The following is a 23,037-nucleotide window of genomic DNA, read 5'->3' as shown; positions in this document are numbered from 1 at the left end:
GTATTTTTTCTTGTCAATGTTTTCAAGAGTCTGGACTCTAGATCCAATGTGTTTTTTTCCCAGTGCATTTACGTTAAAAGTGCATTTCACTTTGACCCCAAAATAATGAACAACTAGTATGACTTCCTTGAAAGGAGCTAACTTTTCCTCCTACTTTAAATAGAGTTCATGATTCAGATGCATATTTGTGGCTGGCATAAAATAGCGGGGTCGGAGTGAAGAATCGATTTTCGTGCTTTGTCGTAACTTAATAAATAGAACTCGCCCCGCCTTTATTCAATATTTTCGCAGCTTACTGAGAACTTCTAAGGCTTGAAACTTCTATTGAAGGTTAATTGAGATGAGACGGAGAGAGATGAAAACTGCGATAACAATTTAAAGTTAGCTTCAACTTATTTCCTCTTCCGTATTCTTGGCCCCTTTACAATTAGTTTAACGGAACGTTCAATCATCGATTCCTCCCTCTTCATTTGCTTCTTTTGCGATTCTTTTTTTTTTCAAAATATACGCGAAGTCCGGTTCAAGTGTTCACATTAGCCTTTCTTTTCTCTAACGTTGCATGGTGTCAACGATCATGGTGTCAACAAACCCAAAATCTGATCATGGAGTCAACGATTGTTGACGTCGTGCTCAGGCAGTAAAACGCTAAAATGGGCCCTGAGCATGGTGTCAACGATCATGGTGTCAACAAACAGAAAAATATCTTCCTTATGAGTAAAATTAGAAAATTTAGTGTACAGGAGAGGTTTGGGCCACGTAAGTTAGATTAAGTTAGTTTAGGTCAGGATATGTCGTTTAGATTAGGTAAACTTAGGTAGATTAAGGTCGGGGTAAGTTAAGTTCTGTTAAAGTCGGTTAGGTCTTGTAAGGTAAAGTCGGGTAAGGTTGGGTAAGGTTGGGTAAGGTTAGGTTAGGTTAGGTTAGGTTAGGTTAGGTTAGGTTAGGTTAGGTTAGGTGTTTGAGTAAATAACACAAGAAAAACAAGACTTGAAATTGGAAAGATGTTATAGAGGGAAGTTTTAAGTTTCGTTGACGTCGTGATCGTTGACACCGTGATCATATTTCATAAGAATCAGAATCTTGTATTTTTGGATGCTCATGGTGTCAACAAAAACTTAGAAAAACTGTTTGTTGACACCGTAATCGTTGACACCATGCTACGTAATCTGCTCGATTTGTTACGAACGAAGGGAGTGCAAGTCGTCGCTCCTATGACGTATCCCAATTTTTACTCCAGCCTCTCGCTTCGTATAATTCTATACTGGTAGCTGCGTGTGGCGATTTGAGGGAAAACAATTAAGTACGTCGTTTTTAATGCAGCTCGTTCTGCGGCCTTAACGCATCCTCATCTTGTCAAAAAATTCTTTACATAGGAAAATTCCTCAATCGTAAAAGAAAACATACTGAATTTAGTATAGGTAGTGCCTTTGAATTGAGTAGAATTTGGTTCTTTTGTAGTGAGAAGTGTGGAGAGTACAGACATGTCGATCTTGGTATCCCTAACTTGAGGCTTGGACAAGGAAACTGCATAATTCTTCTCTCCCTATTGATTCCAGAAGTGTGAACTGACACAAAACTCGTAATTTTCCCTTTAATGAGTCATATTTTAAATTTTTAGCACGACTACTGTATCCTACTTTTAAAATATGATGAGTATATCTTTATCGCGGTGCTTAATTGTTTACTCTTGTCTTGCTAATCGTCCTAATTAAATAACTAACCAACTGTCCATTTGTTCACTCTGCGACGCACTCAGCTGACCTTTATCCATGCAGATTCTCGTATCCCTAACTTTAGTCTCGGATAATGAAACTGCATAAATAACAGCGGGTACTGATGTATTCTCCTTAAATTTGACGAGGATCTTTATATCGTGGTGCTCAGTTTCTTACACTTGGCTTGCTGATCGTCCTAATTAAATATTTAACACACTGTCTAATCGTCCATACTGTAACGCCTTCAGCTGACCTTTATCTATGCAGATTCCCGTATCCCTAACTTGAGGCTTGGACAAGGAAACTGCATAATCCTACTCTCCATATTTATTCTGAAAGTATGAATAAATTGACACACAAAACGCAATTTTCTCCCTTGTGAGTCATATTCGGCAAGTTTTAGGGCATCTATTGTATTCTGCCTAAAAGTTTGATGACGATGTTTTTTATATTCTAGTGCTTAATTTCTTACTCCTGTCTTGCTAATCGTCCTAATTAAACTGTCTAGTTGTCCATTCTGTGACGCTTTCAGCCGACCTTTATCTATGCAGATTCTGGTATCCGTAACTCGAGGCTCGGACAAGGAAAGTGCATAAATAACGGCGGAAAGGGCGCTAGTAAATTCCGCCGAAAATGGGTAAATTCCGCCGATTTTCCATCCACCGAAAGTGTAAATTCCGCCGATAGGTGCCACCAAGCGAGTGTAAATTCCGCCGATGGAGGAAAAGGAAAATGTTTTTGGAACGGCACTCATATTCGGCAAGAGCATCAAGTTAAGATGTTATCTGTTTGAAGGTAGATCTGCGCTCGAAGCCGAGGAGTTGCACTTTGATGATATCAGTAGTGTCGTGCGTTTGCTGATTATCTGTGCGAAAATTACATTGCTAGCGACAGTTTGTTTCCGCCTCAAATGTGGGCATTTCACACCTCCGACACAACGCTAACGATCAACGCTTGTGAATCTTTTCATAGCAAATTCAGGGAGTTCTTTTATTCCGGCCACCCTAATATAAAAATGTTCGTTGAAGCTTTACTCGCCTACCAATTGGAAGTGTACGTCCGGATTCAAAGTGTCGGGTCTCCAGCCAAGCTTCGGTCAGACGTCAAAAGGCAAAAAGCACACGTAGACAATGCAATTATGAAATTTAAAATTCACCAAGACCGTTTCAAATTTGTTAAAACAGTTTCATACCGTTTCAGCACAGTGAAAAAGTGAAAAACTGTTGGTCTTCTTACGACATGGGTCTCTTTTTTGTTTTATTTTTTGACGTGGGGCTCTCTACACCCTAAATGTTTATTCTCTACGCTCTCCTCTCCGACTTCAACTCATAGACATAGAGGTAAGCAAATTTGCACTACTTACAAATCCTGTTTCAAAAACATTGACCGGCGGAATTTACATTTTGGGTGGACGTCATATCGGCGGAATTCACAAATCGGGGGAATGATAAATCGGCGGAATTTACACTCCAGAAAAATAAAATCGGCGGAATTTACAACCTCCCGGCGGAAAGACCGGAGCGTCCGGCCGGGTGCTCGGCAGGTCTGTCGTGGGTGCGTCGGGTCGGGGCGACGCGCGAGGCGCAAGCTCGCCGAGGGGGCGAAGGCGAACACGTCGCGGTGGCGGCGGCCGGCGGCTACCCGCGGTCGGGGCTGGGGTTGCGAGGGGAGGCTCTGGGGTTGCTGGCGGCGGCGGCTGCTCTCGTCGGAGTCTGCGTCGGTGGCGGATCCTCCCGGCTCCGGGTCCCGGTCGGATTAAGTTGGGCTGGGCTCCCCGTCCCCGTTCGCCATTCCCCGTCCCCGGCCCCGGCCCCGGTTCGCGTCGCCCCGTCGTCGTCGGTAGATGGATGTGCAGCGACTCGCGCCCCTCCTCGCGGTTCCCACACTCCCAGTTCATTGGCCTCCAGCCCGAGCCCATGCCCATTCCGACGTCGCACCCGCGATGTTGTCGCGTGGTATCGCCGGCCAATTGCACCCATTCCGCCGGTTTTTGTTAGAGTACCTATAAAGGGAGAGTATGGACATGTCGATAATTTTGAGGTTAGGTGATGGAGCTCTTAGACCCCAAAAGGGTAGGCAATCTTTATGAATTCAAATTGGATCGCGTTAAACAGAAAGGAACCAAGCCACATCAGCTGTTGCCAAATTTAACTGGGCAATTTAATTTTGTACATGAAAGCGGTTGTGTGGATTCTTGTGCGAATTTCAGTGAATTATCTAGATAGTGAGAAGCAAATTCCTCAAAATTTTCAAAGGAATCCGCACAAACGTTCTCTCGTAAAAAATTAAATTGCCTACTTAAATTTGACAATGGCTGATGTGGCTTGGTTCCTTTCTGTTAAACGCGGTCCAATTATCTAGAGTGATTTATAATCACAATTGTTGGGAACTGCCGTTGATAAAGCACGTATTTGACTTGGTATTTGCATAAACTTACTCATTTTTGCATAAACTAACTCATTTTTGCGGAAGAATGCTTACTTATGAATTTTCTTGTCCATTCTCGTTTGATATTGGAGTCCAAAAATTGACAAGTGACATTTTTCGTTTTCAAAGGTTACCTACCCTTTTGGGCCCTAAGAGCTACATATGTCGAGTTGTCCATACTATAGGTACTCTAGTTTTTGTGTTATTTGAGGCAGGGTTGCCGCCGTCAGGGGTTACAGAGAGAACCGGGAAATGTCAGGGAATTTTCCAAAGTCGTGGAAAACCTGGAAATTTCAGGGAAATATCGTCAAATCACCTTCATTAGCTCTCTCGAGTGAATTTAATTTTACCAATTCTGTGGCAACCCTGATCAGGGCAGTGTCTAGGACCTGGTTAACCGGGAATAACCTGGATTCTTAAGGGAATGGCAAATTAATACTCGGGAAATCATTCCGGTATTCGTACACATGCCACTTTATAGCACCCCTTATACCTGTAGCTATACGGCATCAAACCGCCCAAGACAAATTTACACAGGCAAAATTTGGCAAAAATTCGGTATCGCAGTCAGTATTCCCAAACGTATTTTGGACATCACCATAGAAAAGAGGAATCAAACCGGACGGTATGCACTAATTTACCGGGAAACTTCAGGTTTTTCTTTTATCAGTTGAATATTTTTATTTTTTATTCATTTATTTGATACTTTTTTTATGTAAGAATTCACTTGAAAAGTTTGTCTCGTTGTTAATGGGAAAGAACGAGTCGTTCGATTGTTGAATGATTTCGTACAGAGTAATTTGTATGACATTACTGACACATTACCTCACGGAGGTTCAGAAAGGTAAAATAATAATAATGATGTCGAATAAACTTGCATGAACAGGAGAATGTCAATTAAAGAGATTTGAATCGAAAATTGTAATCGATTTCAAGTCAGATACTTTCAACTCAAATTTAATCATGGCCCCTTTAGGGATGACTGCATGTATGAGGTAGATAGACCACCATTAGATGCGCATCTTTTCCGAAATTTTGATAATACACGTGAACGCTAAAATGAGGAGAAATCGAGGAAAGCTAGAAGGGTAAATAACGTAAATGGGAGAAAAAAGGTGGGATGAAAAGTTCGGGATTTCTTCAAAGTTCAGTCGTATGATATCGCATCGTGAAAGAATAAAAAAATAAGGCGAGGTATACAGAAGGTGAAAGTCTGAATCAAATGAAAATAAGAAGACGTCAAATACCCACAGAATAGTTTTCACCTCATTCTATTTAAGTCTCATAATCTCAGCCCTCAAGACCCCTGCGTATAAAGAGTCGGTAAAAGCTATTTATAGTTAAGTGTGTCATTAAAGACTTCCAGCCGATAACACTGTCGGAGTTGTAACTGAGAACTCCTAAATGTTGGATAACCCCATAGCTTGTTCTACAAAATCACTACTTTTTTATAGAGGTCATCGGATGACAATAGAACAGTAATAAAACAAACGCAATAAACACTTTTTTTGAGACATTAAAACGTTTCGTGTCTATTCTTTCCTTCCTTTCTCGACCTAATTTTATTTCCTATTCTTACTACTGTGTTATTGTTGTTGTTTTTTTTTACTTTCTCACCAAATATTTACATTTTTCCTCTTTTCACAGTTTTCTGCCTCCAACTGCAAAAATTATGAATTGTTAAAAATCTTTCGGCACGAATGTCGGAAGCCAAAGTGGGCTTGACTTCGACTTTCAAACATTTCTAAATTAGAGAGGCAAATATGCCCAGAAAAACTGCTTAAAAAAAAGTAGTGCACAAGTCAAGTCTAGCCATCGATTTACTGTTCGTACACAAAGTAAGAAAGAGAAACTTTAATCCCATCAACCACCGCGGGTCAGATGAAATCTGTCCGATTTTGCAGTGCTGATGCGCCTTCATTTCTGCGAGACCCCTCCCGCATTGCCGTACAGTTGATTTAACCTAACTCGCAGTGGCGTGGCATGCTTTGCGATCTATCGATATTTCCTCATTTGAAGCTGTGGTAAATAATCGATTATTAAGGTGTTTGCTGCGAACACCCTGTTTATCGATACTTTTCCATAGGTTTAAAGGGCAGATCAATCGATATATCGCAAAGCACGCCACGCCACTGCTAACTCGAGCCTACTAATGCAGTTCCACGCCTTTGCGACGAAGAATTGAATCGGGATCATGAATATAGTGAATCAATACTGGCACTAGGCAAACATCTAGGTACCGAACATATTCTGCTGCACTACTGATTTTTCCCCCGATTTTATATTAAGAGCAAAAATCGGCGGGAGGACAGGACAGAGGTTTAAACCACTACACAAGTACTTTCGCCAAAATGTAAACAGTTGAAAAACGTAGCTCTTAAGTCGCTTGCATGATATGAAAATTTCCGTGAAATTCTTCAAAATTGCCCATGAATTTATTCAAATCAGAGAAGCATTAATCCCAAGAAAATCTGTCTGTCTATTTCCTTTCAAAAAAAAAAAAAAAAAAATAAACATAAATGGAGATTTGCAATGTTGAAATCAAAATAGCTCATTTGTCAAATGTTCATCGATTTGCTGTGCTTATACATTATCCTAAATGAGAGGAGATAAACTTGAAACACTTGAAACCTTTCGTTACGATTGCAGCGACAAAAGAAATCTGCGCGATTTTGCAGTGGCGCGCCGCGCGCCTTCATCTCCGTGCGACACCTCCCGCATTACTGCGAAGTTAATTTAGTTGCGTGACCTAATCTAACCCAACTCGAGTCTTCAGCAGCAGCCGCTCCACACATTTGCGACGGATTTGAATTGGATAGTATCTAAGTCTATCATTTTCCCCTTTTGTCCAAGGATGCAGGAACTTCTTAGCCCTCCCATTTTAAAAATCCTTTTTTCTCCTTCCTCAAGAATTTCGAAAATATGATTTTTTTTACGTATTGTACGCACACGCATGTATACGGCTTTGCACGATGTATAAAAGAACAAATAACACAAATTTCTGCGATTTTGCGCAAAACTTGTCATTGATGGCGCGATTTTACGAAAACCACGTGATTTTTACCACTGCTCTGCTAGATAAAAGCGATTTTACCAGCTTTTCTAATTCAAAAAGCCGTTTTTAGAGTCTCCTCATCTTCACAAGCGACGTATAGCAACCCACCCGCACTAGAAAAAAAAAACCCAAATTGGATCTAGAGTCCAGACTCTTGAAAACATTGACCAGAAAAAGGACCCTTGATTCAATCAGATTTAAGCTTAAATCAAAAGGAAATCCGCTCAAATTAAGAGGCTTGGTTCTTGATTTAAGCCTAAATCTGATTGAATCAAGAGTCTTTTTTCTTGTCGATGTTTTTAAGAGTCTGGACTCTAGATCCAATGTGTTTTTTTTTCCATTGCGGTTGCATGGTCGAGGAGCTTTTTCACGTCTGCCTTAGTCTGTAGCAGCCACCTGTCTTAACCAATAGGATCGCTCCATCTCCCGTTTGTCTTCATTATCCATCATTTTGTCTATCGTTTTCAATTACGAGCCCCCGGGCAAGCGAACCGTTCCGTGGAAAAACGGTGGTCGGGCATGGGGAGCTGCGGGGGTTCTGGTTTCTGGTTCTGGAGCGGTGCGCTGCGTTGCGGTCGGGTGGTCGGGTACTCGGGTAGCGAGTCCCTGAGTCCCAGTGGGGCAGAGGCTGGAGCCGCTCGGCGTCGCGCGCGGCGCTGCGCGTCGGTCGGTGCCGCTGCCGCTGGATCCGACTCGGAGGATCGAGGCTGCCTGACCCAAATAAGCTTACATAACGAGGACGTTAACGGTTGAATCACTCGCTCAGCGTCCGTCGTCCATCGCCGCCCGTCGCACAACCGCTCGCTCCCGACCCGACGCAGGCCACCTTCCAATCGTCAAGTGAATCCTTATAACTTACCTGCATCCAGCGGGCTGATTATTGAAATCTATAGACGAAGATGACACAGGGAGTATGGAGCGATCCTACTGGTTGAAATCGGTGGTACCTATTAACTAAGGGAGAAAATGGTGGACTATAAATACGGTCTCTGTTGGGTTGCCTTCAGTAAGTCAATTATTTACCTAGACCACCTTCCAACCGTCAAGTGAATCCTTATAACCAACCATCCAGCGGGCTGATTATTGAAATCGATAGACAAAGTCATAGACAAAGCAGATGTATGAAGCGATCCTATTGGTTGAAATTGGTGGTGCCTATTAACGAAGGGAGAAAATTATGGACTAAAAATAGGGTCTCTTGTGGGTTGCCTTTAGTAAGTCAATTACTTACCTAGGCCACCTTCCAACCGTCAATTGAATCCTTATAACTAACCATCCAGCGGGCTGATTATTGAAATTGATAGACAAAGCTAAAGACAAAGAAGACATAGAGAGTATGGAGTGATCTTATTGGGTGAAATCGGTGGCTCCTATCAACTAAGGAAGAAAATGATTGAATAACTATGGGGTTCTCTCGTCGGTTGCCTTTAGTTAGTCAATTGCCATAACAACCCACTTCCACCAATAGGATCCCTCCATATCCCTTTTGACTTCTTTGTCTATATTTGTGTCTATTTATTTCAAAAATCGGCCCGCAGAGAAGCATATTTTCGCTATCCTATACCCACACTCCCACCCCACCGCCCTTTTCTCTTCCTCGAGTTACGCCAATACCAATACCAACTTCTGCAAACAGAAAAGTCGAAAGGAGTCAGAGACAGACGAATCGTTTTTCACCAGACGAAGGGATACGGGAAAAAAGGGTAGGGGTTAAAACGTGACTTGGACTTTTCCAATTAGTTTTGGTTTTACCAATAAATCAGGTTACTAGCCAAATTGTTTCGGTACTATACCCCAACTTGAATTGTGGTACTAGGTACCAAAAAGTTAGGTTCATCCCGTCGGTTCTTATTTATCTAATAAAGGTTTTAACTATTTAAACGTACGAGGAATCCATTTCTGATTTCCATTTTGATCAAAAAATTATCGATTGACTCGATATTTGCATTTGAAAAGCGGCTGTCATTTCCTTACAGGAAAATACATTGTAAGTGATGAAGAAACCAGGTCTGTCATATCATTTCACGTCACAAGTATGGCGGACCCGAAACGACCGTTTTGAAAATCCAAATTCTGAGGCGTTTTTAAGTTGATTTTTTGGGGGTTTCCTGTGATCAAAAAACTCCGGGAAAATTCCTGTGACATCAGGAGCCTTAGCTCTTTTGATTAAAGCAATAAAAAAAATTGGTGCAACAGGCCCATTGGAAATGCCTGTATCATCCTACAAAATGGAGTAGCACCACAATTTCAGGAGATTACCCCTAACTTTTTACTGTGGACGGAACTCCATTCCAAGGTTACACAACCGATTGACGAAGCGAACAGTCCAATTTCTAATAGAAATATAGCCGATCACTTATTTCTGTTCAGGATTTGGCTGATGTTTGCGCGTTATCAGAACAAAAATCCTACGTCATAAAATGTAGCTGATCGACAAAAATGAGGCTACTAGGAGGGCTTCTTTAAGGAGAAAGTATTACAGTGTTAGTGATGCCATCCTGTGTAATTAGTTTCACCCTTTTTAAGCCTTTTTCAAGGGACCTCAAGGACCTGAACAAACAAACCCGATCCAAGGGAGGTGCGAGGTGGTGGATTTTGTTGATAACGCACAATTTTTCGAGGAATGATGGATTACTCGCACAGAAAAAGTGAAATTCTCGGTCGAAACGTCCTTCAAAGCGTGTAAGGGTTTTTTCCAGACGTTGGATACAAGTATCAAACCACGTAAACCACTCTATCATATCATCTCGGCTTGTTTATGTTTGTTCTTAAACTCGTTAGGATAGCCCAAAACTGATTGAGACAATCAGTATGTGTGGTTCAAATTTCTTGTTTAGTAACACTTTTGGACTTCTCTGCACTGAATCTCCTTCTGAATATGTGTTTTCCATTATAAGCTCTCGTAATGCCGTGGTTTTCTCCTGCCGTCTTTCTGGTTTCCAATTTCTTTCAAGGCTCTCTCGAGTGCCCTTTCTCTAAAAACCCTTTAAATTTCTGAGTTGAATTTCAATTCTTATAATATTTCTCTCCTAGCTTTTGCATGTGTGGAGACTCCTCGAATCATTGATGATTTTAGAATTCAGTCGTGGAAACTCTGCTGTTTTCTTTAATCAAATTTTAGACCCTTACAAATTCTCCATTATAATATTACGATACAATTTTATTATCCAGTTTTCTTTTTAGGATATGCATCAAGTATTTATTCTAGTATTCCCTCTCATATTGGAAAGCGTTGATAAGTACATCCAGATGTTGAACCGTAGAGCTGTTCAGGGTTGAACCGCAGAACCGTAGGGGTCCATAGTATTCAGCCCTCAATTCCAATACTCCTTATTTTAGGATCTGGTGTTGTCGGGTGAACTCACTAAAAAATAAAATTAGCGATTGGGCCTTGAGTCCAGACTTCTAAAAAATTTGACACGAAAAAAACTCTTCAATTCAGTCGCAGTCTGGCTTGAATCGAGAGCCAAGCCGCCTAATTTAACCGGATTGCCTTTTGATTCTAGCAAAAATCCGGTAGAAGCAAGAGTACTTTTCCTTGTCAATTTTTTCAAAGTCTGGACTCAAGATCCAAGCGACTTATTTTTCCAGTCCCACCGACCGCCTCGCGGCTCGGCGACGGTGGATCTGCGTCGTTGTTCGCGCGGCTCTCGTTGCAGCTCACACCAACGCCGGAGAATACACGAAAACGGGCCCCGCGCACTCACACCGACGCAGCGACTTAACATTGCTCCAGATTCGCCGAACCTCGCGGGCGGGTGGGCGCCTTGCCGGATCTGCATCTCCTTGCATCGTCCGCGTCCCGACCCGACGCCCGACGCTCCTGCCGCCCGCGCCGCGACGCCCACGCCCACGCCATCCCTGATTTCCGCGCCAAAAACGCCGCTCCGGATTAACGCGCTTTATTCCTAACGAGAAATCGATGGGGGACACAGTATCAACTAGAGTCCCTTCATACTGAGAGTCGAGACAACACCCCCTCATGGAGTCACAAACGGGAATAAAGATTACACAAATTGAACGTTTTTTGTAATCTTTGATCGGCCCATTCTCAAATTCCTTTCTCCTTTCCTTCTCTCATTCCGTTTGTTCCTTGCCGAATCCGTACTTCCCCGGTCCATTCCAGATTATAATCTTTGCAATCGGTGAAAATGTAATCTTTATTCCCGTTTGTGACACCGTGAAGGCCTAAAATACGCGAACCAATCAGAAATGGATTCACATTGTCTTGACTCTCAGTATAAAGGGACTCTAGTAACCATAGTATCTGACGAAGTGACGAAACTGCCGTGCAAAACATCGTTGCTCCTCTGATGTAAGGACCAGTGGCGTGGCGTGCTTTGCGATATATCGATTCATCGGTCATTTGAACCTATGGAAAAAGATCGAAACATAGGGTGTCCGCAACGAACACCTTGACAATCGATTCTTTACCATAGCTTCGAATGGAGAAATATCGATTATCGATCATTGACGCATCGCCACTGGTAAGGACGTATCTTAATTTTCACGTAAGCCCGGTTTCATATGGAAATCCATGCTTTCTGGGACTCATGCGAGATCGAGGCACGCATTTCGGTCGAAGGGACGACGATGTCAGATATGGGGTCTTGTATCCTGAGTCAATACTAGGGAGCACATGTACAACGAGAAAATAAAGAAAAAAGTTTGTATACTTCGTCGTCTCCCTGACGGAAGAATCTAACTACTTTTCAGAGTCGCAAAACTTTCCTCGTAACTTTAATACATACCTAATAACTGTCGGAATTTCCTTCTGTAAATTCACTGATTCTTCCTCTTCTGATTACACAAAACTTGCAACATTTTAGATAGAAATTACGTAGTTTATACCCTTGTTAAAACTTAAATCAAATCAAATACTGAGCTTCTATCATCCGATATTCACTACAATTATATGCGAATTCAGTCCATGCTTTAATAAAAAACAATGTGCCAGAGGATGTTCATGTTATGTGTTTATTGTAGTGAAAATGGGCTAATAGCTCAGTATTTGCTTTGAATTCATTATGAGTAGCCGACAACAAAATGATTTCGTAAAAACATAAATTGTCTGAATCAATTTTGCTTCCTTGGAATAAAGGTATATTCACTCGTCTAGTAAACGACGATGTTCTATATCGGCTGTTCTCTTCGGTTCTCACCTTATCCACAGTTCATGTATGTAACCATGCTCTTTTTACAGCCTGGTTTAATTGTGTTACTTAAATGCTACCCAACTATTTTCAAAGTTTCATTTGAAATTTTTGTCGTCTGTCGTATGAACCGGAGTACCGTTGAACAAAAAAGCACGATTAAACGAAGAATCTAAGAGTGCGGCCCAAGTAGAACACGACTCCGGCTCGTTTCATCGAACTTTTTTCTCAGCGCAGGATAGGTAGGAAAGCCGATCAGTCAGCGTACTTTTCGCTTTTTTGGAAAGTTCATCGGGTCTTAAAATGATCAATTTTCACTTTTCCGTACTATCTTCCTCTTCGCTTCATAATGTCTTTGCAACTGTACTTTCCTACTTTTGCCGTTCAAAGTATGTTGGAAGATACTAAAATAAGATTTAGCCTAGCTCAGTTTCCTATTTTGGCTGACGAAATTTTCAAAGAAATTCTGATAAAACTGAAATTGAAAGTATTTTTATGGCGGAAGAAAGAAAAGTTTGTAATTTATTTTGGGCGAAAAAAAAAAAAAACAAATTACCTTCAGTATTTCTAGCGCAGCCAGTATGGCTATGCGACAGCTATACACTACATTTAATACCTATGAAAACGGCCGAAGAATCTGTAGGTAAAAAGTGAATTTTCAGTAGTTCATTGATAAAATTCACATATAATTCTCTTTAATTGTTAAATGAAAAAATTGCATTAAAAGATATGAAAAGTGTATTTTTGAGAAATTTTAAATCTACTGCTGTTAGAAAGGTTTTTATATTATTTCGTCATTTTTTTAAAAATTGTCCCTCATTTTTTGTTGTTCAAATTATATTAAGTATCATTTGCCTCAAAGTATGAATATTTCGGTTTTGAAGGTTCACCGTTGACTTTTTGGTAAGGAAATCTAAAGAATGTCACATAATATTTCTTTTTCTTTTTTTTATAGGGGAAAAATCGAAATAAAAACAGCCCGTCGAGAAATGTATACGCGAAGCATTATCTAGCCATTCGAAGTTAAATCAGTTTAATTCTTTTTGGGACATTTTACAACTAGTACTTGGACTCATCGATGAACCTTACATTAACTTTCGTAACATGAAAATAGATTACTAAGAAAATGCAAGTGCACTGACTGCATCTCATCTGGGTTCTCACTCGTTCGATCGGAGTTACAACCAACAATCTCCTTCTTTTCGTCCGCCCGGCAGGGAATGCTTGGAAGGTGGAAAAGTTGCCTACCGTTTGAAGAGAAGGAGTTTTATGAGTTTTCCGCATTGCATCTCGTGCTCCCGCGCGGTCGTTCGACCGCTAATTTAACAGTACCGCAAGTTCGCTCTTTCATTGAATATTCCTCGATACTACTTTAATCGGCATTAAGAACTAAAATGAGCTTATAGTATCAATATTTAGCTGATACTTATCTTCATTACCCTCGTCAATGTTCATCAAAAAATTCAATTTAAACTCAGTGTTATCAAAGTTAAAAGAATAAAAAAAAACAACACCTATAACCAGGATTTCTTATTTAAGGGGTTACACTCCTTCTCTGTTTCTCGGCAAGCTAAAAATACACAAAATGACGGTAAACAAAGTCAAAATTTAAAAAAAAAAACGAAATATTGCGGCTTATCATTCAGTGAAATAAAAATAAATTATAATAACATTAAAACATGAACACCTACCCAAATAACACATTTTTACCAGACTCTTTTCTTTACTTTCTTCTATCTGCGCAAGCGCCAAACCAAAAACTGTAGTTTTTCGATTATCATCACTTTCTGATTTAAAATAAAATTGATTGTGTCCTATTTCTATTTCACCGATCTACGATGACTGAGTAATTACTATCCGTAATATCTTTTCGGGGTTCCTCGATTCATTTAAAAACGTAATTTCCGATTAAATATGCTCTTCGTAACAGTGTCTCATCGTTTCAGACTGCCATTTAAAAATTATATTATAAGGTGCCTGTCGTTCTTCCTTCTATACTCGCTTCATAAACTGCCTTGAGCTCAATGAAAACTTCCCTCCTACCAAAAAGTTTGAAAGCAGCAAGAAGTAATTCAAATTATATTTTTCTCTCTTTCCTTTGCCTTCCCCTTCTGTTTACCTTCCGAATTTTTTGAATGATAAGGCAATTTCAGGTCAGGTTTTACCCCCTCTCCCTTCCTCACTCCTTCGCCAGCCTTCAGACCCTTCCTTCCCTCCAAATACATACATTAAGCCGCTTTCACAGTGCAGCCTCGCGCTCTGCGACGCCTAATCGCCATTGCCCCCTATTCTCCCATACGGATACGCTCTCTTCTCGATATACCAGCAGACCTCCGCCAAAAGTCCATCTCACAATCAGTTGCTTTAAAAGCATGTCTTCACTTCTTATTTTCAGTTGCCTTCCCTCCAAATGCCTGACGTAATTTACGGAGAGCCCTGACTGAATTGGTTCTTTCTGAATAAATGCTTTCTGAAAAATACTCATTTTACACATACGTTGCAACTATGTCCATGAAACTTCGCATCGAGCGAGCGAGCGAGCGTCGCGTCATCACGCAGACGCGCGTCGAATCAAACGGACTAACTTTCACTCGCGTAGCGGTTTGTCGAATGCCGAAGAAGCTCCGCATTCGTCATAAAGCACTCGGCATTAATTCGACGATTACCGTTGATATTTGTCACCGTCGCGGATGACTCACGTGTGCGCCGTTCTGCGGCGAGTGGCGGGGATCGAACTCCTGTCTCCGGTCCGTGCATCGTTCGAGAGGCCTTGAACGTTTGCGCCAGATCTTGACCTAAACTCACAAAGCGCGTTCGACTGACAGTGCAAAGGTCGCACTCTGAAACGGAGAGCAATTCAAGTTTAGCGGCAAGTGCCACGCTCTTGATTTCGCGGAACTGTTGACTCTGACTCATTAATCATTAATGATCCAATTCCTTTTTTTGGTTTGTATCCGTAAAGTCATCCCGCATGTTATTCTGCAGGTTGTCGCGGATTGTTTTGTCTCGTCGCGAAAATATTTTATGTCAGCCTCTGCAGGCCAAATTGATAGACAAAGCTATAGGCAAAGAGGACAAAGGGGGTATGGAAGGATCCCATTGGTATAGGAACGGGTGGTTGCAATGTACATAGGAGGAAGGTCATAGACTAACCGAAGAAAACCCACGGGACCCATGGGAGATAGTTAGTCCATCATTTTCTCCCTTAGGCTATAGAAATCACTCATTTCAACCAATAGGATCGCTCCATATACTCCCTATGTCTTCTTTGTCTATCGCTTTGTCTATCAATTCCAATAATCAGCTCGCCGATTAAGATCCAGTGAAATCTCTGTATGTGAGAGGTATATCATATGCGTGTATCTGCTGTGTCCTTTCCAGGGCGAGTAAAAATAACGTGCAGTTCAAATCATTCAGGTTTATATGAACTTGCTGTTGATTTACTCCTCTAGTGCACTACTCTCATAAGTTTACAAACACTCTTACGTTCTTACACTCTTCGATTGTAGTATATTTCACTACTGTCCGGGGTCATTCACTCGTATCATCCGTAATCATTTAGTCGTATGCACTAATCCTTTTTCGTCATTTTTGCATTGAGTATCTACTCTATGCATTGTCGTTAAACTGGAATACAATGAACTGAATGACCTAAACGGTGCGGCGGCCAGTATTTGTCAGCTTCTCAGATTACTCGTAAACATTTTACATACACGATAGTTCTTATTGTTAGCCGAAAGAGGTGGTAGGCCGTGCTGATAGCACGTAATTTAAGAGTAATAAAAATACATATTATGCAAGCTCGTATAATCCTTTTACTCCTTCCTCTTTGCGTTCCTTCCTCCACTGAAAATTTTCGTTCTTCAGCACGGAGTGTTTTCTTCTCTGATTGTTTTTCCATAACGGTATAGATAAACCGTGACTTTTTAAGCAGAAGAGAACACAAAGTGAGGAAATCATCGTATTGCGCCCGAAGGTACCATTATGCCTTTCATAACAGTCAATCATTCCATTCAAATGCGGGGGGATTACACAGTGATGAGTCGTCTAATGCGGGTATCATCCCTCATCCATTTTCTCGCGGCACGGTGCGGTGGTGCGGCCCTTGCCTCGCCGTGGTGTATCACAGTGACATCGCCAGCGAGTGCATTTTCGTGTGCGAACGCTGTTTCAACTCAAAATAACGCGAAGAACAATACGAGAATGTACGAAGTTGGGTTTGAACCCAACATGCAACTATTTAAACTCCGCGGTGGGCCGGGTTGCATACGCTCAATTTTGAGGGCGAAATCTGAGATCTGCCCACGGCCTTCGCGCGCTCGCGATAAAGTACGGCTTGCCATACTGCGTGCTAAGGAAGAACACCGTATGAACCTTCAGGTGTTGCCAAATTTCCTTCGATAAAATGCAAATTCCTTGTAAACTTATGAAACTTTTCCTCCCAATTTTTCAGATAATTTTGTTCACAATTTCACCTAAAAATTCTGCAAATTTAAAGGAAAAATATTCGTAACTATCCTCAAAAATAAGCATTTTTTGAAGGAAATTTGGCAACTTTCGAATGTTCATACGGCGTTTTTCCTCAACACGGCAGCATAGCATGAGGTGCGATCAGTGTTTTCCTGGAGTATGCTACCCGGCCCACAGCGGAGTTAAAATAGCTGCATGTTTTATACAAACCCAACTTTGCTTATTCCTCTGTTGTTTAGTAACGCTCACAATCAGTGCATTTTTTTTAAATGCCGAGTTCGTCTTTTGGAAAGCATCTCAGTTTGTTAGAATCCTGTTACAAATCTGTGCGATAGGAGCGGTCGAATAGTTGGCCGAAATAGATGCGTCACGCTCGGGGAATTCACTACTTGCACCTGTATCCTATCGAGAAAGCCGTGAGCAGATCTCAGATTTCGCCCGCAAAATCGAGCGTATGCAACCAGGCTCACCGCGGAGTTCAAATAGTTGTATGTTGGGTTTGAACCCAACTTCGCATTCTCTGCCATTGCTTTACGCTTTGTGCATAGTCCATATCGCTTATTTTGTTTATAATATTTTTTCTCTGTTAACGGAGATGTTCCCGGATGATTCCTGTTGCGAAGGGAGTAATGGAAAATTACGGAATGGATTTTAAACAGAAAATCGTGTCCTTCAAATTATTTTTTTGATGAAGAGGAAGACTGGGATACGACTTATCCTGCTTCACTTGGATATGACGAGAGACTAAAGTGTTGGTTCCTAATTGGAAAATGTTCAATTTATTGTTCAATCCTCATCTTACAATCATGCGATTGTGCTTTCAATATTTTTGGTGAATTGTGTCATTTCAAATTTTCATTTGCATCTGGCTGGCAGTGACACAATCGCGAAGTGGCCAGAGCGTCAAACCCCCTAGTTTTTCAAAAATATAAACGAAACTAGCCCATCTTGAGTTTATTACCATTCCAAAAATCCTGAAAATTGACCCCCCCCCCCTCTCAAAACTTGTAAGGAAACTGACCCATCTTTAGGTTATTACCTTGCAAAGTATCCTGAAAATTGGCCCGGTGAATCTGTTCTGTAGAACGAACCATGTACAGAAATGAAATATTATAATGCTTAAAAGGGAAATTCACGGTTTCATCACTTAATATTGAAAAAGATAGGCAAGTCATTATTTCAAAAATTCAAAGGGAGCGGGCTCATCTAGAGGTACCGGCACCAATACCTGCAGATATTTGGAAAAATAATGTACACTTAAAAAATAATATGGTAGATTTTACCATACTCTGACACAGTGATACGGGTATGGTATTAAACACCAGACTCTATGGTAGCATTTACCATATTGTGGTATGTATCGTCAAAGTTCTGGTGAATACAACTATAATTCAGGTTATTTTCACTAAATGGTATCACTGTGTAAAGAATCGAGTAGACGTATGGTAGATGTTACCATATTTTTTTTTTCAGTGTATTTGTCCTGGTAGACCTGTTGATTGAACTATTTAAAAAAAAAAAAAAAAAAAAAAAAAAAAAAGGAAATTCGAGAACCGTTAATGAATTCATGAAGTACACGAAGTTTTAGCGAAGTTTCAGAAGTCTCAGCAAGTAAGTACCACTCTGAAGCACCACGAATCACGGCGCGGCGCGATCGACTGCCACCAGAGTGTGAAGTTGCTCCGAATGGTTCTTCTTGCCCCCCTCTCACTGAAGGGGGGGGGGGGGGTCGACTCCCGTTGCCATGACTTCGGAACGGGCGGAGCTTGCACCGTCGGCCATCATGATTCCGCGAGCGCGAGTCGACGTGTGGCGCCGTCTGGTGGACAACGGATGAAGCGCCAGAAAGTGGGTTAATGCGGCGGCACCTCCGATAACGCATCCCGTAATAGTAATACTTACCGCCGCGATCATTTTTTCCAAGTTCAGTCATCGCTGACACTCCCACGCAACCAGGTTGCCAGGGCCAAGGTCATACAGCCACACTCAAATTTCGAGACGAGATCGAATAATGTATCATCGAGATTTCTTGTCCAGCTATGCTGCCGTGCTAAGGAAAAACGCCGTATGAGCCTTCTGACGTTGCCAAGTTTCCTTCAATTAAAAACGAAATTTACCGGGAAAATTGTGAAAATTTTTTCCAAATTTTCAGACAGTTTTGTACGCTATGTACACTCTATAATATCTTAAAATTTCAAGGAAAAATATGCATGAATGTCCACAAAAATACATGTTTTATCCGGAGGAATTTGGCAACTTTTGAATGTTCATACGGCGTTTTTCCTTAGCACGGCAGTATGGGAGAACATTGTATACACAGTCGAATGTTGCCTTGCCGAGGAAACGATGAATTGGATTATTTTAAGCAATTGGGAAGTGCAATTTCTGGCCCTTTTAAAAACATCATTTAATTCCTCTGTGTAGTTAGGTGCTTTTATGGAGTAGCTAGAAATTCCCCAGAAAAAAGTTTTTTGGATCAAGAGTCTAGACTGTTAAAAAATATGACAAGAAAAAATACTCTTGATTCAATCGGATTGCTACTTCAATCAAAAGGAAATTTGCTTAAATTAGGAAGCTTGGCTCTTGATTCAAAGCAAAAATCCGATTGAATCAAGAGTATTTTTTCTCGTCCTCTCTTTTAAGAGTCTAGACTCAAGATTCAGAAGCCTTTTTTTCCAGTGTCCAGTTTTTTATCGCAAAATTCAGTCTAATTGCTTGACAACCCTAAACTGCCGTACCTACGCATTTCGGAGACCCGATTCCATCCGATTGAATCAAGAGTATTTTTTCTCGTCACATTTTTTAAGAGTTCGGACCCTAGATCCAAAAAACTTTTTTTTCCCAGTTTTCAGTTCTCTATCGCAAAATTCAGCCCAATTGCGAGACAACCCAAAACTGTCATACCCGCATTTCCGAGACCCGATTCCAGTATACAGAACCCGAGGATCCTATCCCTTCTGTCCCTTGATGCTTGATGTGCGGCGGAATGATTTCACTTCGCCTCGTTTAATCAGATACAGGAGGAGGTTGATTCGGTCGCGTCACTCGATTGCGTCCCCAATCTACGATCGTGTTCAAACGCTGATACAATTGTTGGGACCGCACCGCCCCCCCCCCCTTTCCTCCCGTCCCCTCCCTGTCTCGAGGAGCGGAGAACGGAATGGGCCCGAACTTTCGGAGCGAACTTTACTCCCTCGCGATCTGTCGCTCCGCATGTCTGAACTTGAAAGCTTGTCGAACTGTACGTAGGAAAGTTGCGCCCGGGAAGTTCGCAACAATTCAAGGACCGAGTTCGGAAATTGGCGCATGGAAGTCATGAGACTTCGCTGTTGCTGCGCTCACGTCCACGGTTGCCGCGTCGACGTCGAAAACATGATTAAAATACCGTGCCAATCGTGCCATGCCGAGGATCAATACCGCTTACCTGTAAACTGAAGATTTTACAAGACAAAGGAAAAACTTCGTCATTTTTCAGGGTGTCTACTATACGGAAAAAGTACAGATTCACTGAAAAAGCGCGGATTTCAGAAGGTCGGTGCGGAAGTAAAGGTACGGATTTTCCGATTAAAGGTACGAAAATTTGAGATTTCCGCGTTAAACTCTGAAAAGTAGTCTACCTGTAAACTGAAGATTTTACGAGACGAAGGAAAAACTTCCTCATTTTTCAGGGTGTCTACTATACGGAAAAAGTACAGATTCACTGTCAAAGCACGGATTTCAGAAGGTCGGTGCGGAAGTACGAAAAAGGTACGGATTTTCCGTTAAGAGGTACGAATATTTGAGATTTCCGCGATTAACTCTGAAAAGTAGCCTTGGGGGTAAGCGATTTCCATGTAATAAGTTCCCGGTTCGATTTATCGTGTTTTTTGGTTTATTCCTATGTCATTCCACCAATTTCCACTTTCCCAATCCGAATACTGTTGAAAATTCGTGTGAAGTGAGGAAAAAGTCAAAAAAAAGCAAGGATTTTTAAGAATCGCCAAAAAATGACTTCTCTGGAAAGTAAGGAGAAAGCAAAAAAAAGTAAGGAATTTGAATGACAGGGTATCAAAAGACACCCTGATTTTTGTAATTTTTACTTTTTGGTGTTTACATTCGCCCTGATTCAATTACTTCATGGAGAGAAAGGAAAGTGTAATTTGGTTCAACTATGGAAGTTAAGAACTTTTAATCTCCAAACTTCGGTTTTTCTGCTTGCTTACCTCTTAGATAGTGCGCATAGCATTTTTGTTGAGTCGAAAAGTTAGGGAATTTCTCATGAGAGATCAGGGAAAGTTAGGGAATATTAAGATTCTAAACGTATTTGACCAGCCTGAATACAGCAAAGTCGCTAATTCTTTTTCCCACAAAATTTTTCAGTTAAGCAGTATCGTTCTGTGGCCCCGTCGTATTCTTTTATTTCCTCCGCACAGAGCGGCAAGGGTCCGCGTAATAGTCGTTCCAAGTTTTGTTTATTGTGTCTCGGGTTCAAACATGTGCGGGCTCTTTTTCCCGACTCGAAACAAGCGCCAAGCTCCCCCGCCCCGATCCCGATTGAAGACGGTGAAGTTCACGGCAATGGTAATCTTGTTTGGGGAGAACGTGGATGTGTTTGCCGTCATTTTAACCCGAGTTGCCCCAAGTTTAATTAGGGTTGTCTGGCACGCGAAAAAACTGGAGAACTAGAGAGCGAGCTGATCGGGAACTTTTTCGCCGTGCGCGATGCGCTCCGCTCGCGTCTCGTTTTCGTATTCTTCTCCGCCTCTCCGCAGAAACTTTCACTCCGAATTAGTATCGTGAAATTGAGATTCTTGCGCGACAGCCACGGGGGATGAAATCCCTGAAATCCTCCCGGAGGACTTGAGACACAGAGCCCGCCGAAAACTCTTCATCCAGGAATGCGCTCTTCTTTAAATGCAACGACGCGATTATGATTAAACATCATTGTCACGTTGTGCAAGAAAGCAGCCACACTGGCTTTAAGAGAATGTACGTAACGAAAGAGTGTAACTCCATTTTAATGTTGCAAAATTCCTCTTCACAAATTGCATAATCGTCAAGAGTATCTTAGGCATTTCTAACTGAAAATTTTACAGATTTTTCCTCTGATTCTACGGAAAATCATGAAAATTTCGGATCAAAATTGCACAATTACATTTTTGTGAAATTAGTTAATTGTTGTAGTCAATTTGGCAGCCTTGAAATGGAGTATCCCGGCTTACTGGCCGTAAGCATTACAAGGGAAGCGTGAAACTTGAGAAAACTGTGCCATTACAACGGTCGGAGAGGTTTTTTTTTTTTTTCCTTAAGAAGAAGAAGAAGAAAAAGGAGAAGCAGAAAAAGAACTGTTTGTGGCCAGTTCTGTTTCTTTTAATTTGCCATTTTAATTATGCTGCAGCCCGCGATTGTTGAATCTGTCTCGATACGATATGACAAGACAGAGCCCTATCTTAATACAAAATATCGCATTTCAATATGTTGTTCTGCTGCTTTAAATTCTCAGTAACCGGCCCGCTGCTGTACTTTGGAAAAACGCTTCATGGACACCCGAGCGTTGCTAAAATTTCCTCCTGTAACATATTTAATTTTGCGAAAATTTTCTCATGACGACCAAATTGAATCACGAATTCAATTTTTTGGTGGATTCGTGGAAATTAGATCGTTTGAATTTCATAAATTCGTATTTTATTGTACTAACGGTGTTTTTCTCCTACTATGGGTAGTGTGGGGTGCGTTACTTGACGTTGGTTTCTATTTTAGGTATTAATTTATTTTACCCCTCTATTATTTTGCAGGTGCTGCTGGAATACGACGATAAACCATGGACAACCCGCGAGTGGGTGAGCATTTACTCGAAGGAGAAATTCGGCATTTTTCTCGTTGAATCCGGCCTATACTGGGCGCAAAGGATCGATCCGTCGTCAAGGCGAACAGTCTACTGGCCCGCTCTGGTAAGTTCATCCCTTTCTCATCACAAATACCTATACACCCTATAAGCACCTTTAACAGGGGTAAGAGGGGAATGGTGAACCCGATGAGGGGAGGGGGGTTGTTTCCAAATAATCAGTCACCTATTTTATTTATCTTGAACTCGATAGGTGCGGAGAATAACGATGTATCAAATGCTATTCCGTCTTATTGACGTAGGAAAATAAATGATTAAAAAAAAGATACGTAATTAAATTAAATAAATAAAAAAAAATCCTTGCGAGGTCTAGGTCAAACGCTGAGTGTCAAC

The 23,037-nt window shown here is 41.4% G+C and overlaps 1 protein-coding gene across 1 annotated transcript in view; it reads left to right on the top strand.

Moving 5' to 3' along the window:
• Kdm3 (Lysine demethylase 3) overlaps positions 1 to 23,037 on the top strand; it is a 486,443-nt gene that overhangs the window by 80,384 nt on the left and 383,022 nt on the right. Inside the window, exon 2 of the mRNA XM_019047548.2 lies at positions 22,595 to 22,750. Within this exon, the coding sequence (XP_018903093.2) occupies positions 22,595 to 22,750 (156 nt within the window). The remainder of the gene's footprint in view (positions 1 to 22,594; positions 22,751 to 23,037) is intronic.

Source organism: Bemisia tabaci, chromosome 6 (assembly GCF_918797505.1).
Source record: "Bemisia tabaci chromosome 6, PGI_BMITA_v3".
Lineage (NCBI taxonomy): Eukaryota > Metazoa > Arthropoda > Insecta > Hemiptera > Aleyrodidae > Bemisia > Bemisia tabaci.
This window is presented reverse-complemented; position numbering and strand designations above follow the sequence as displayed.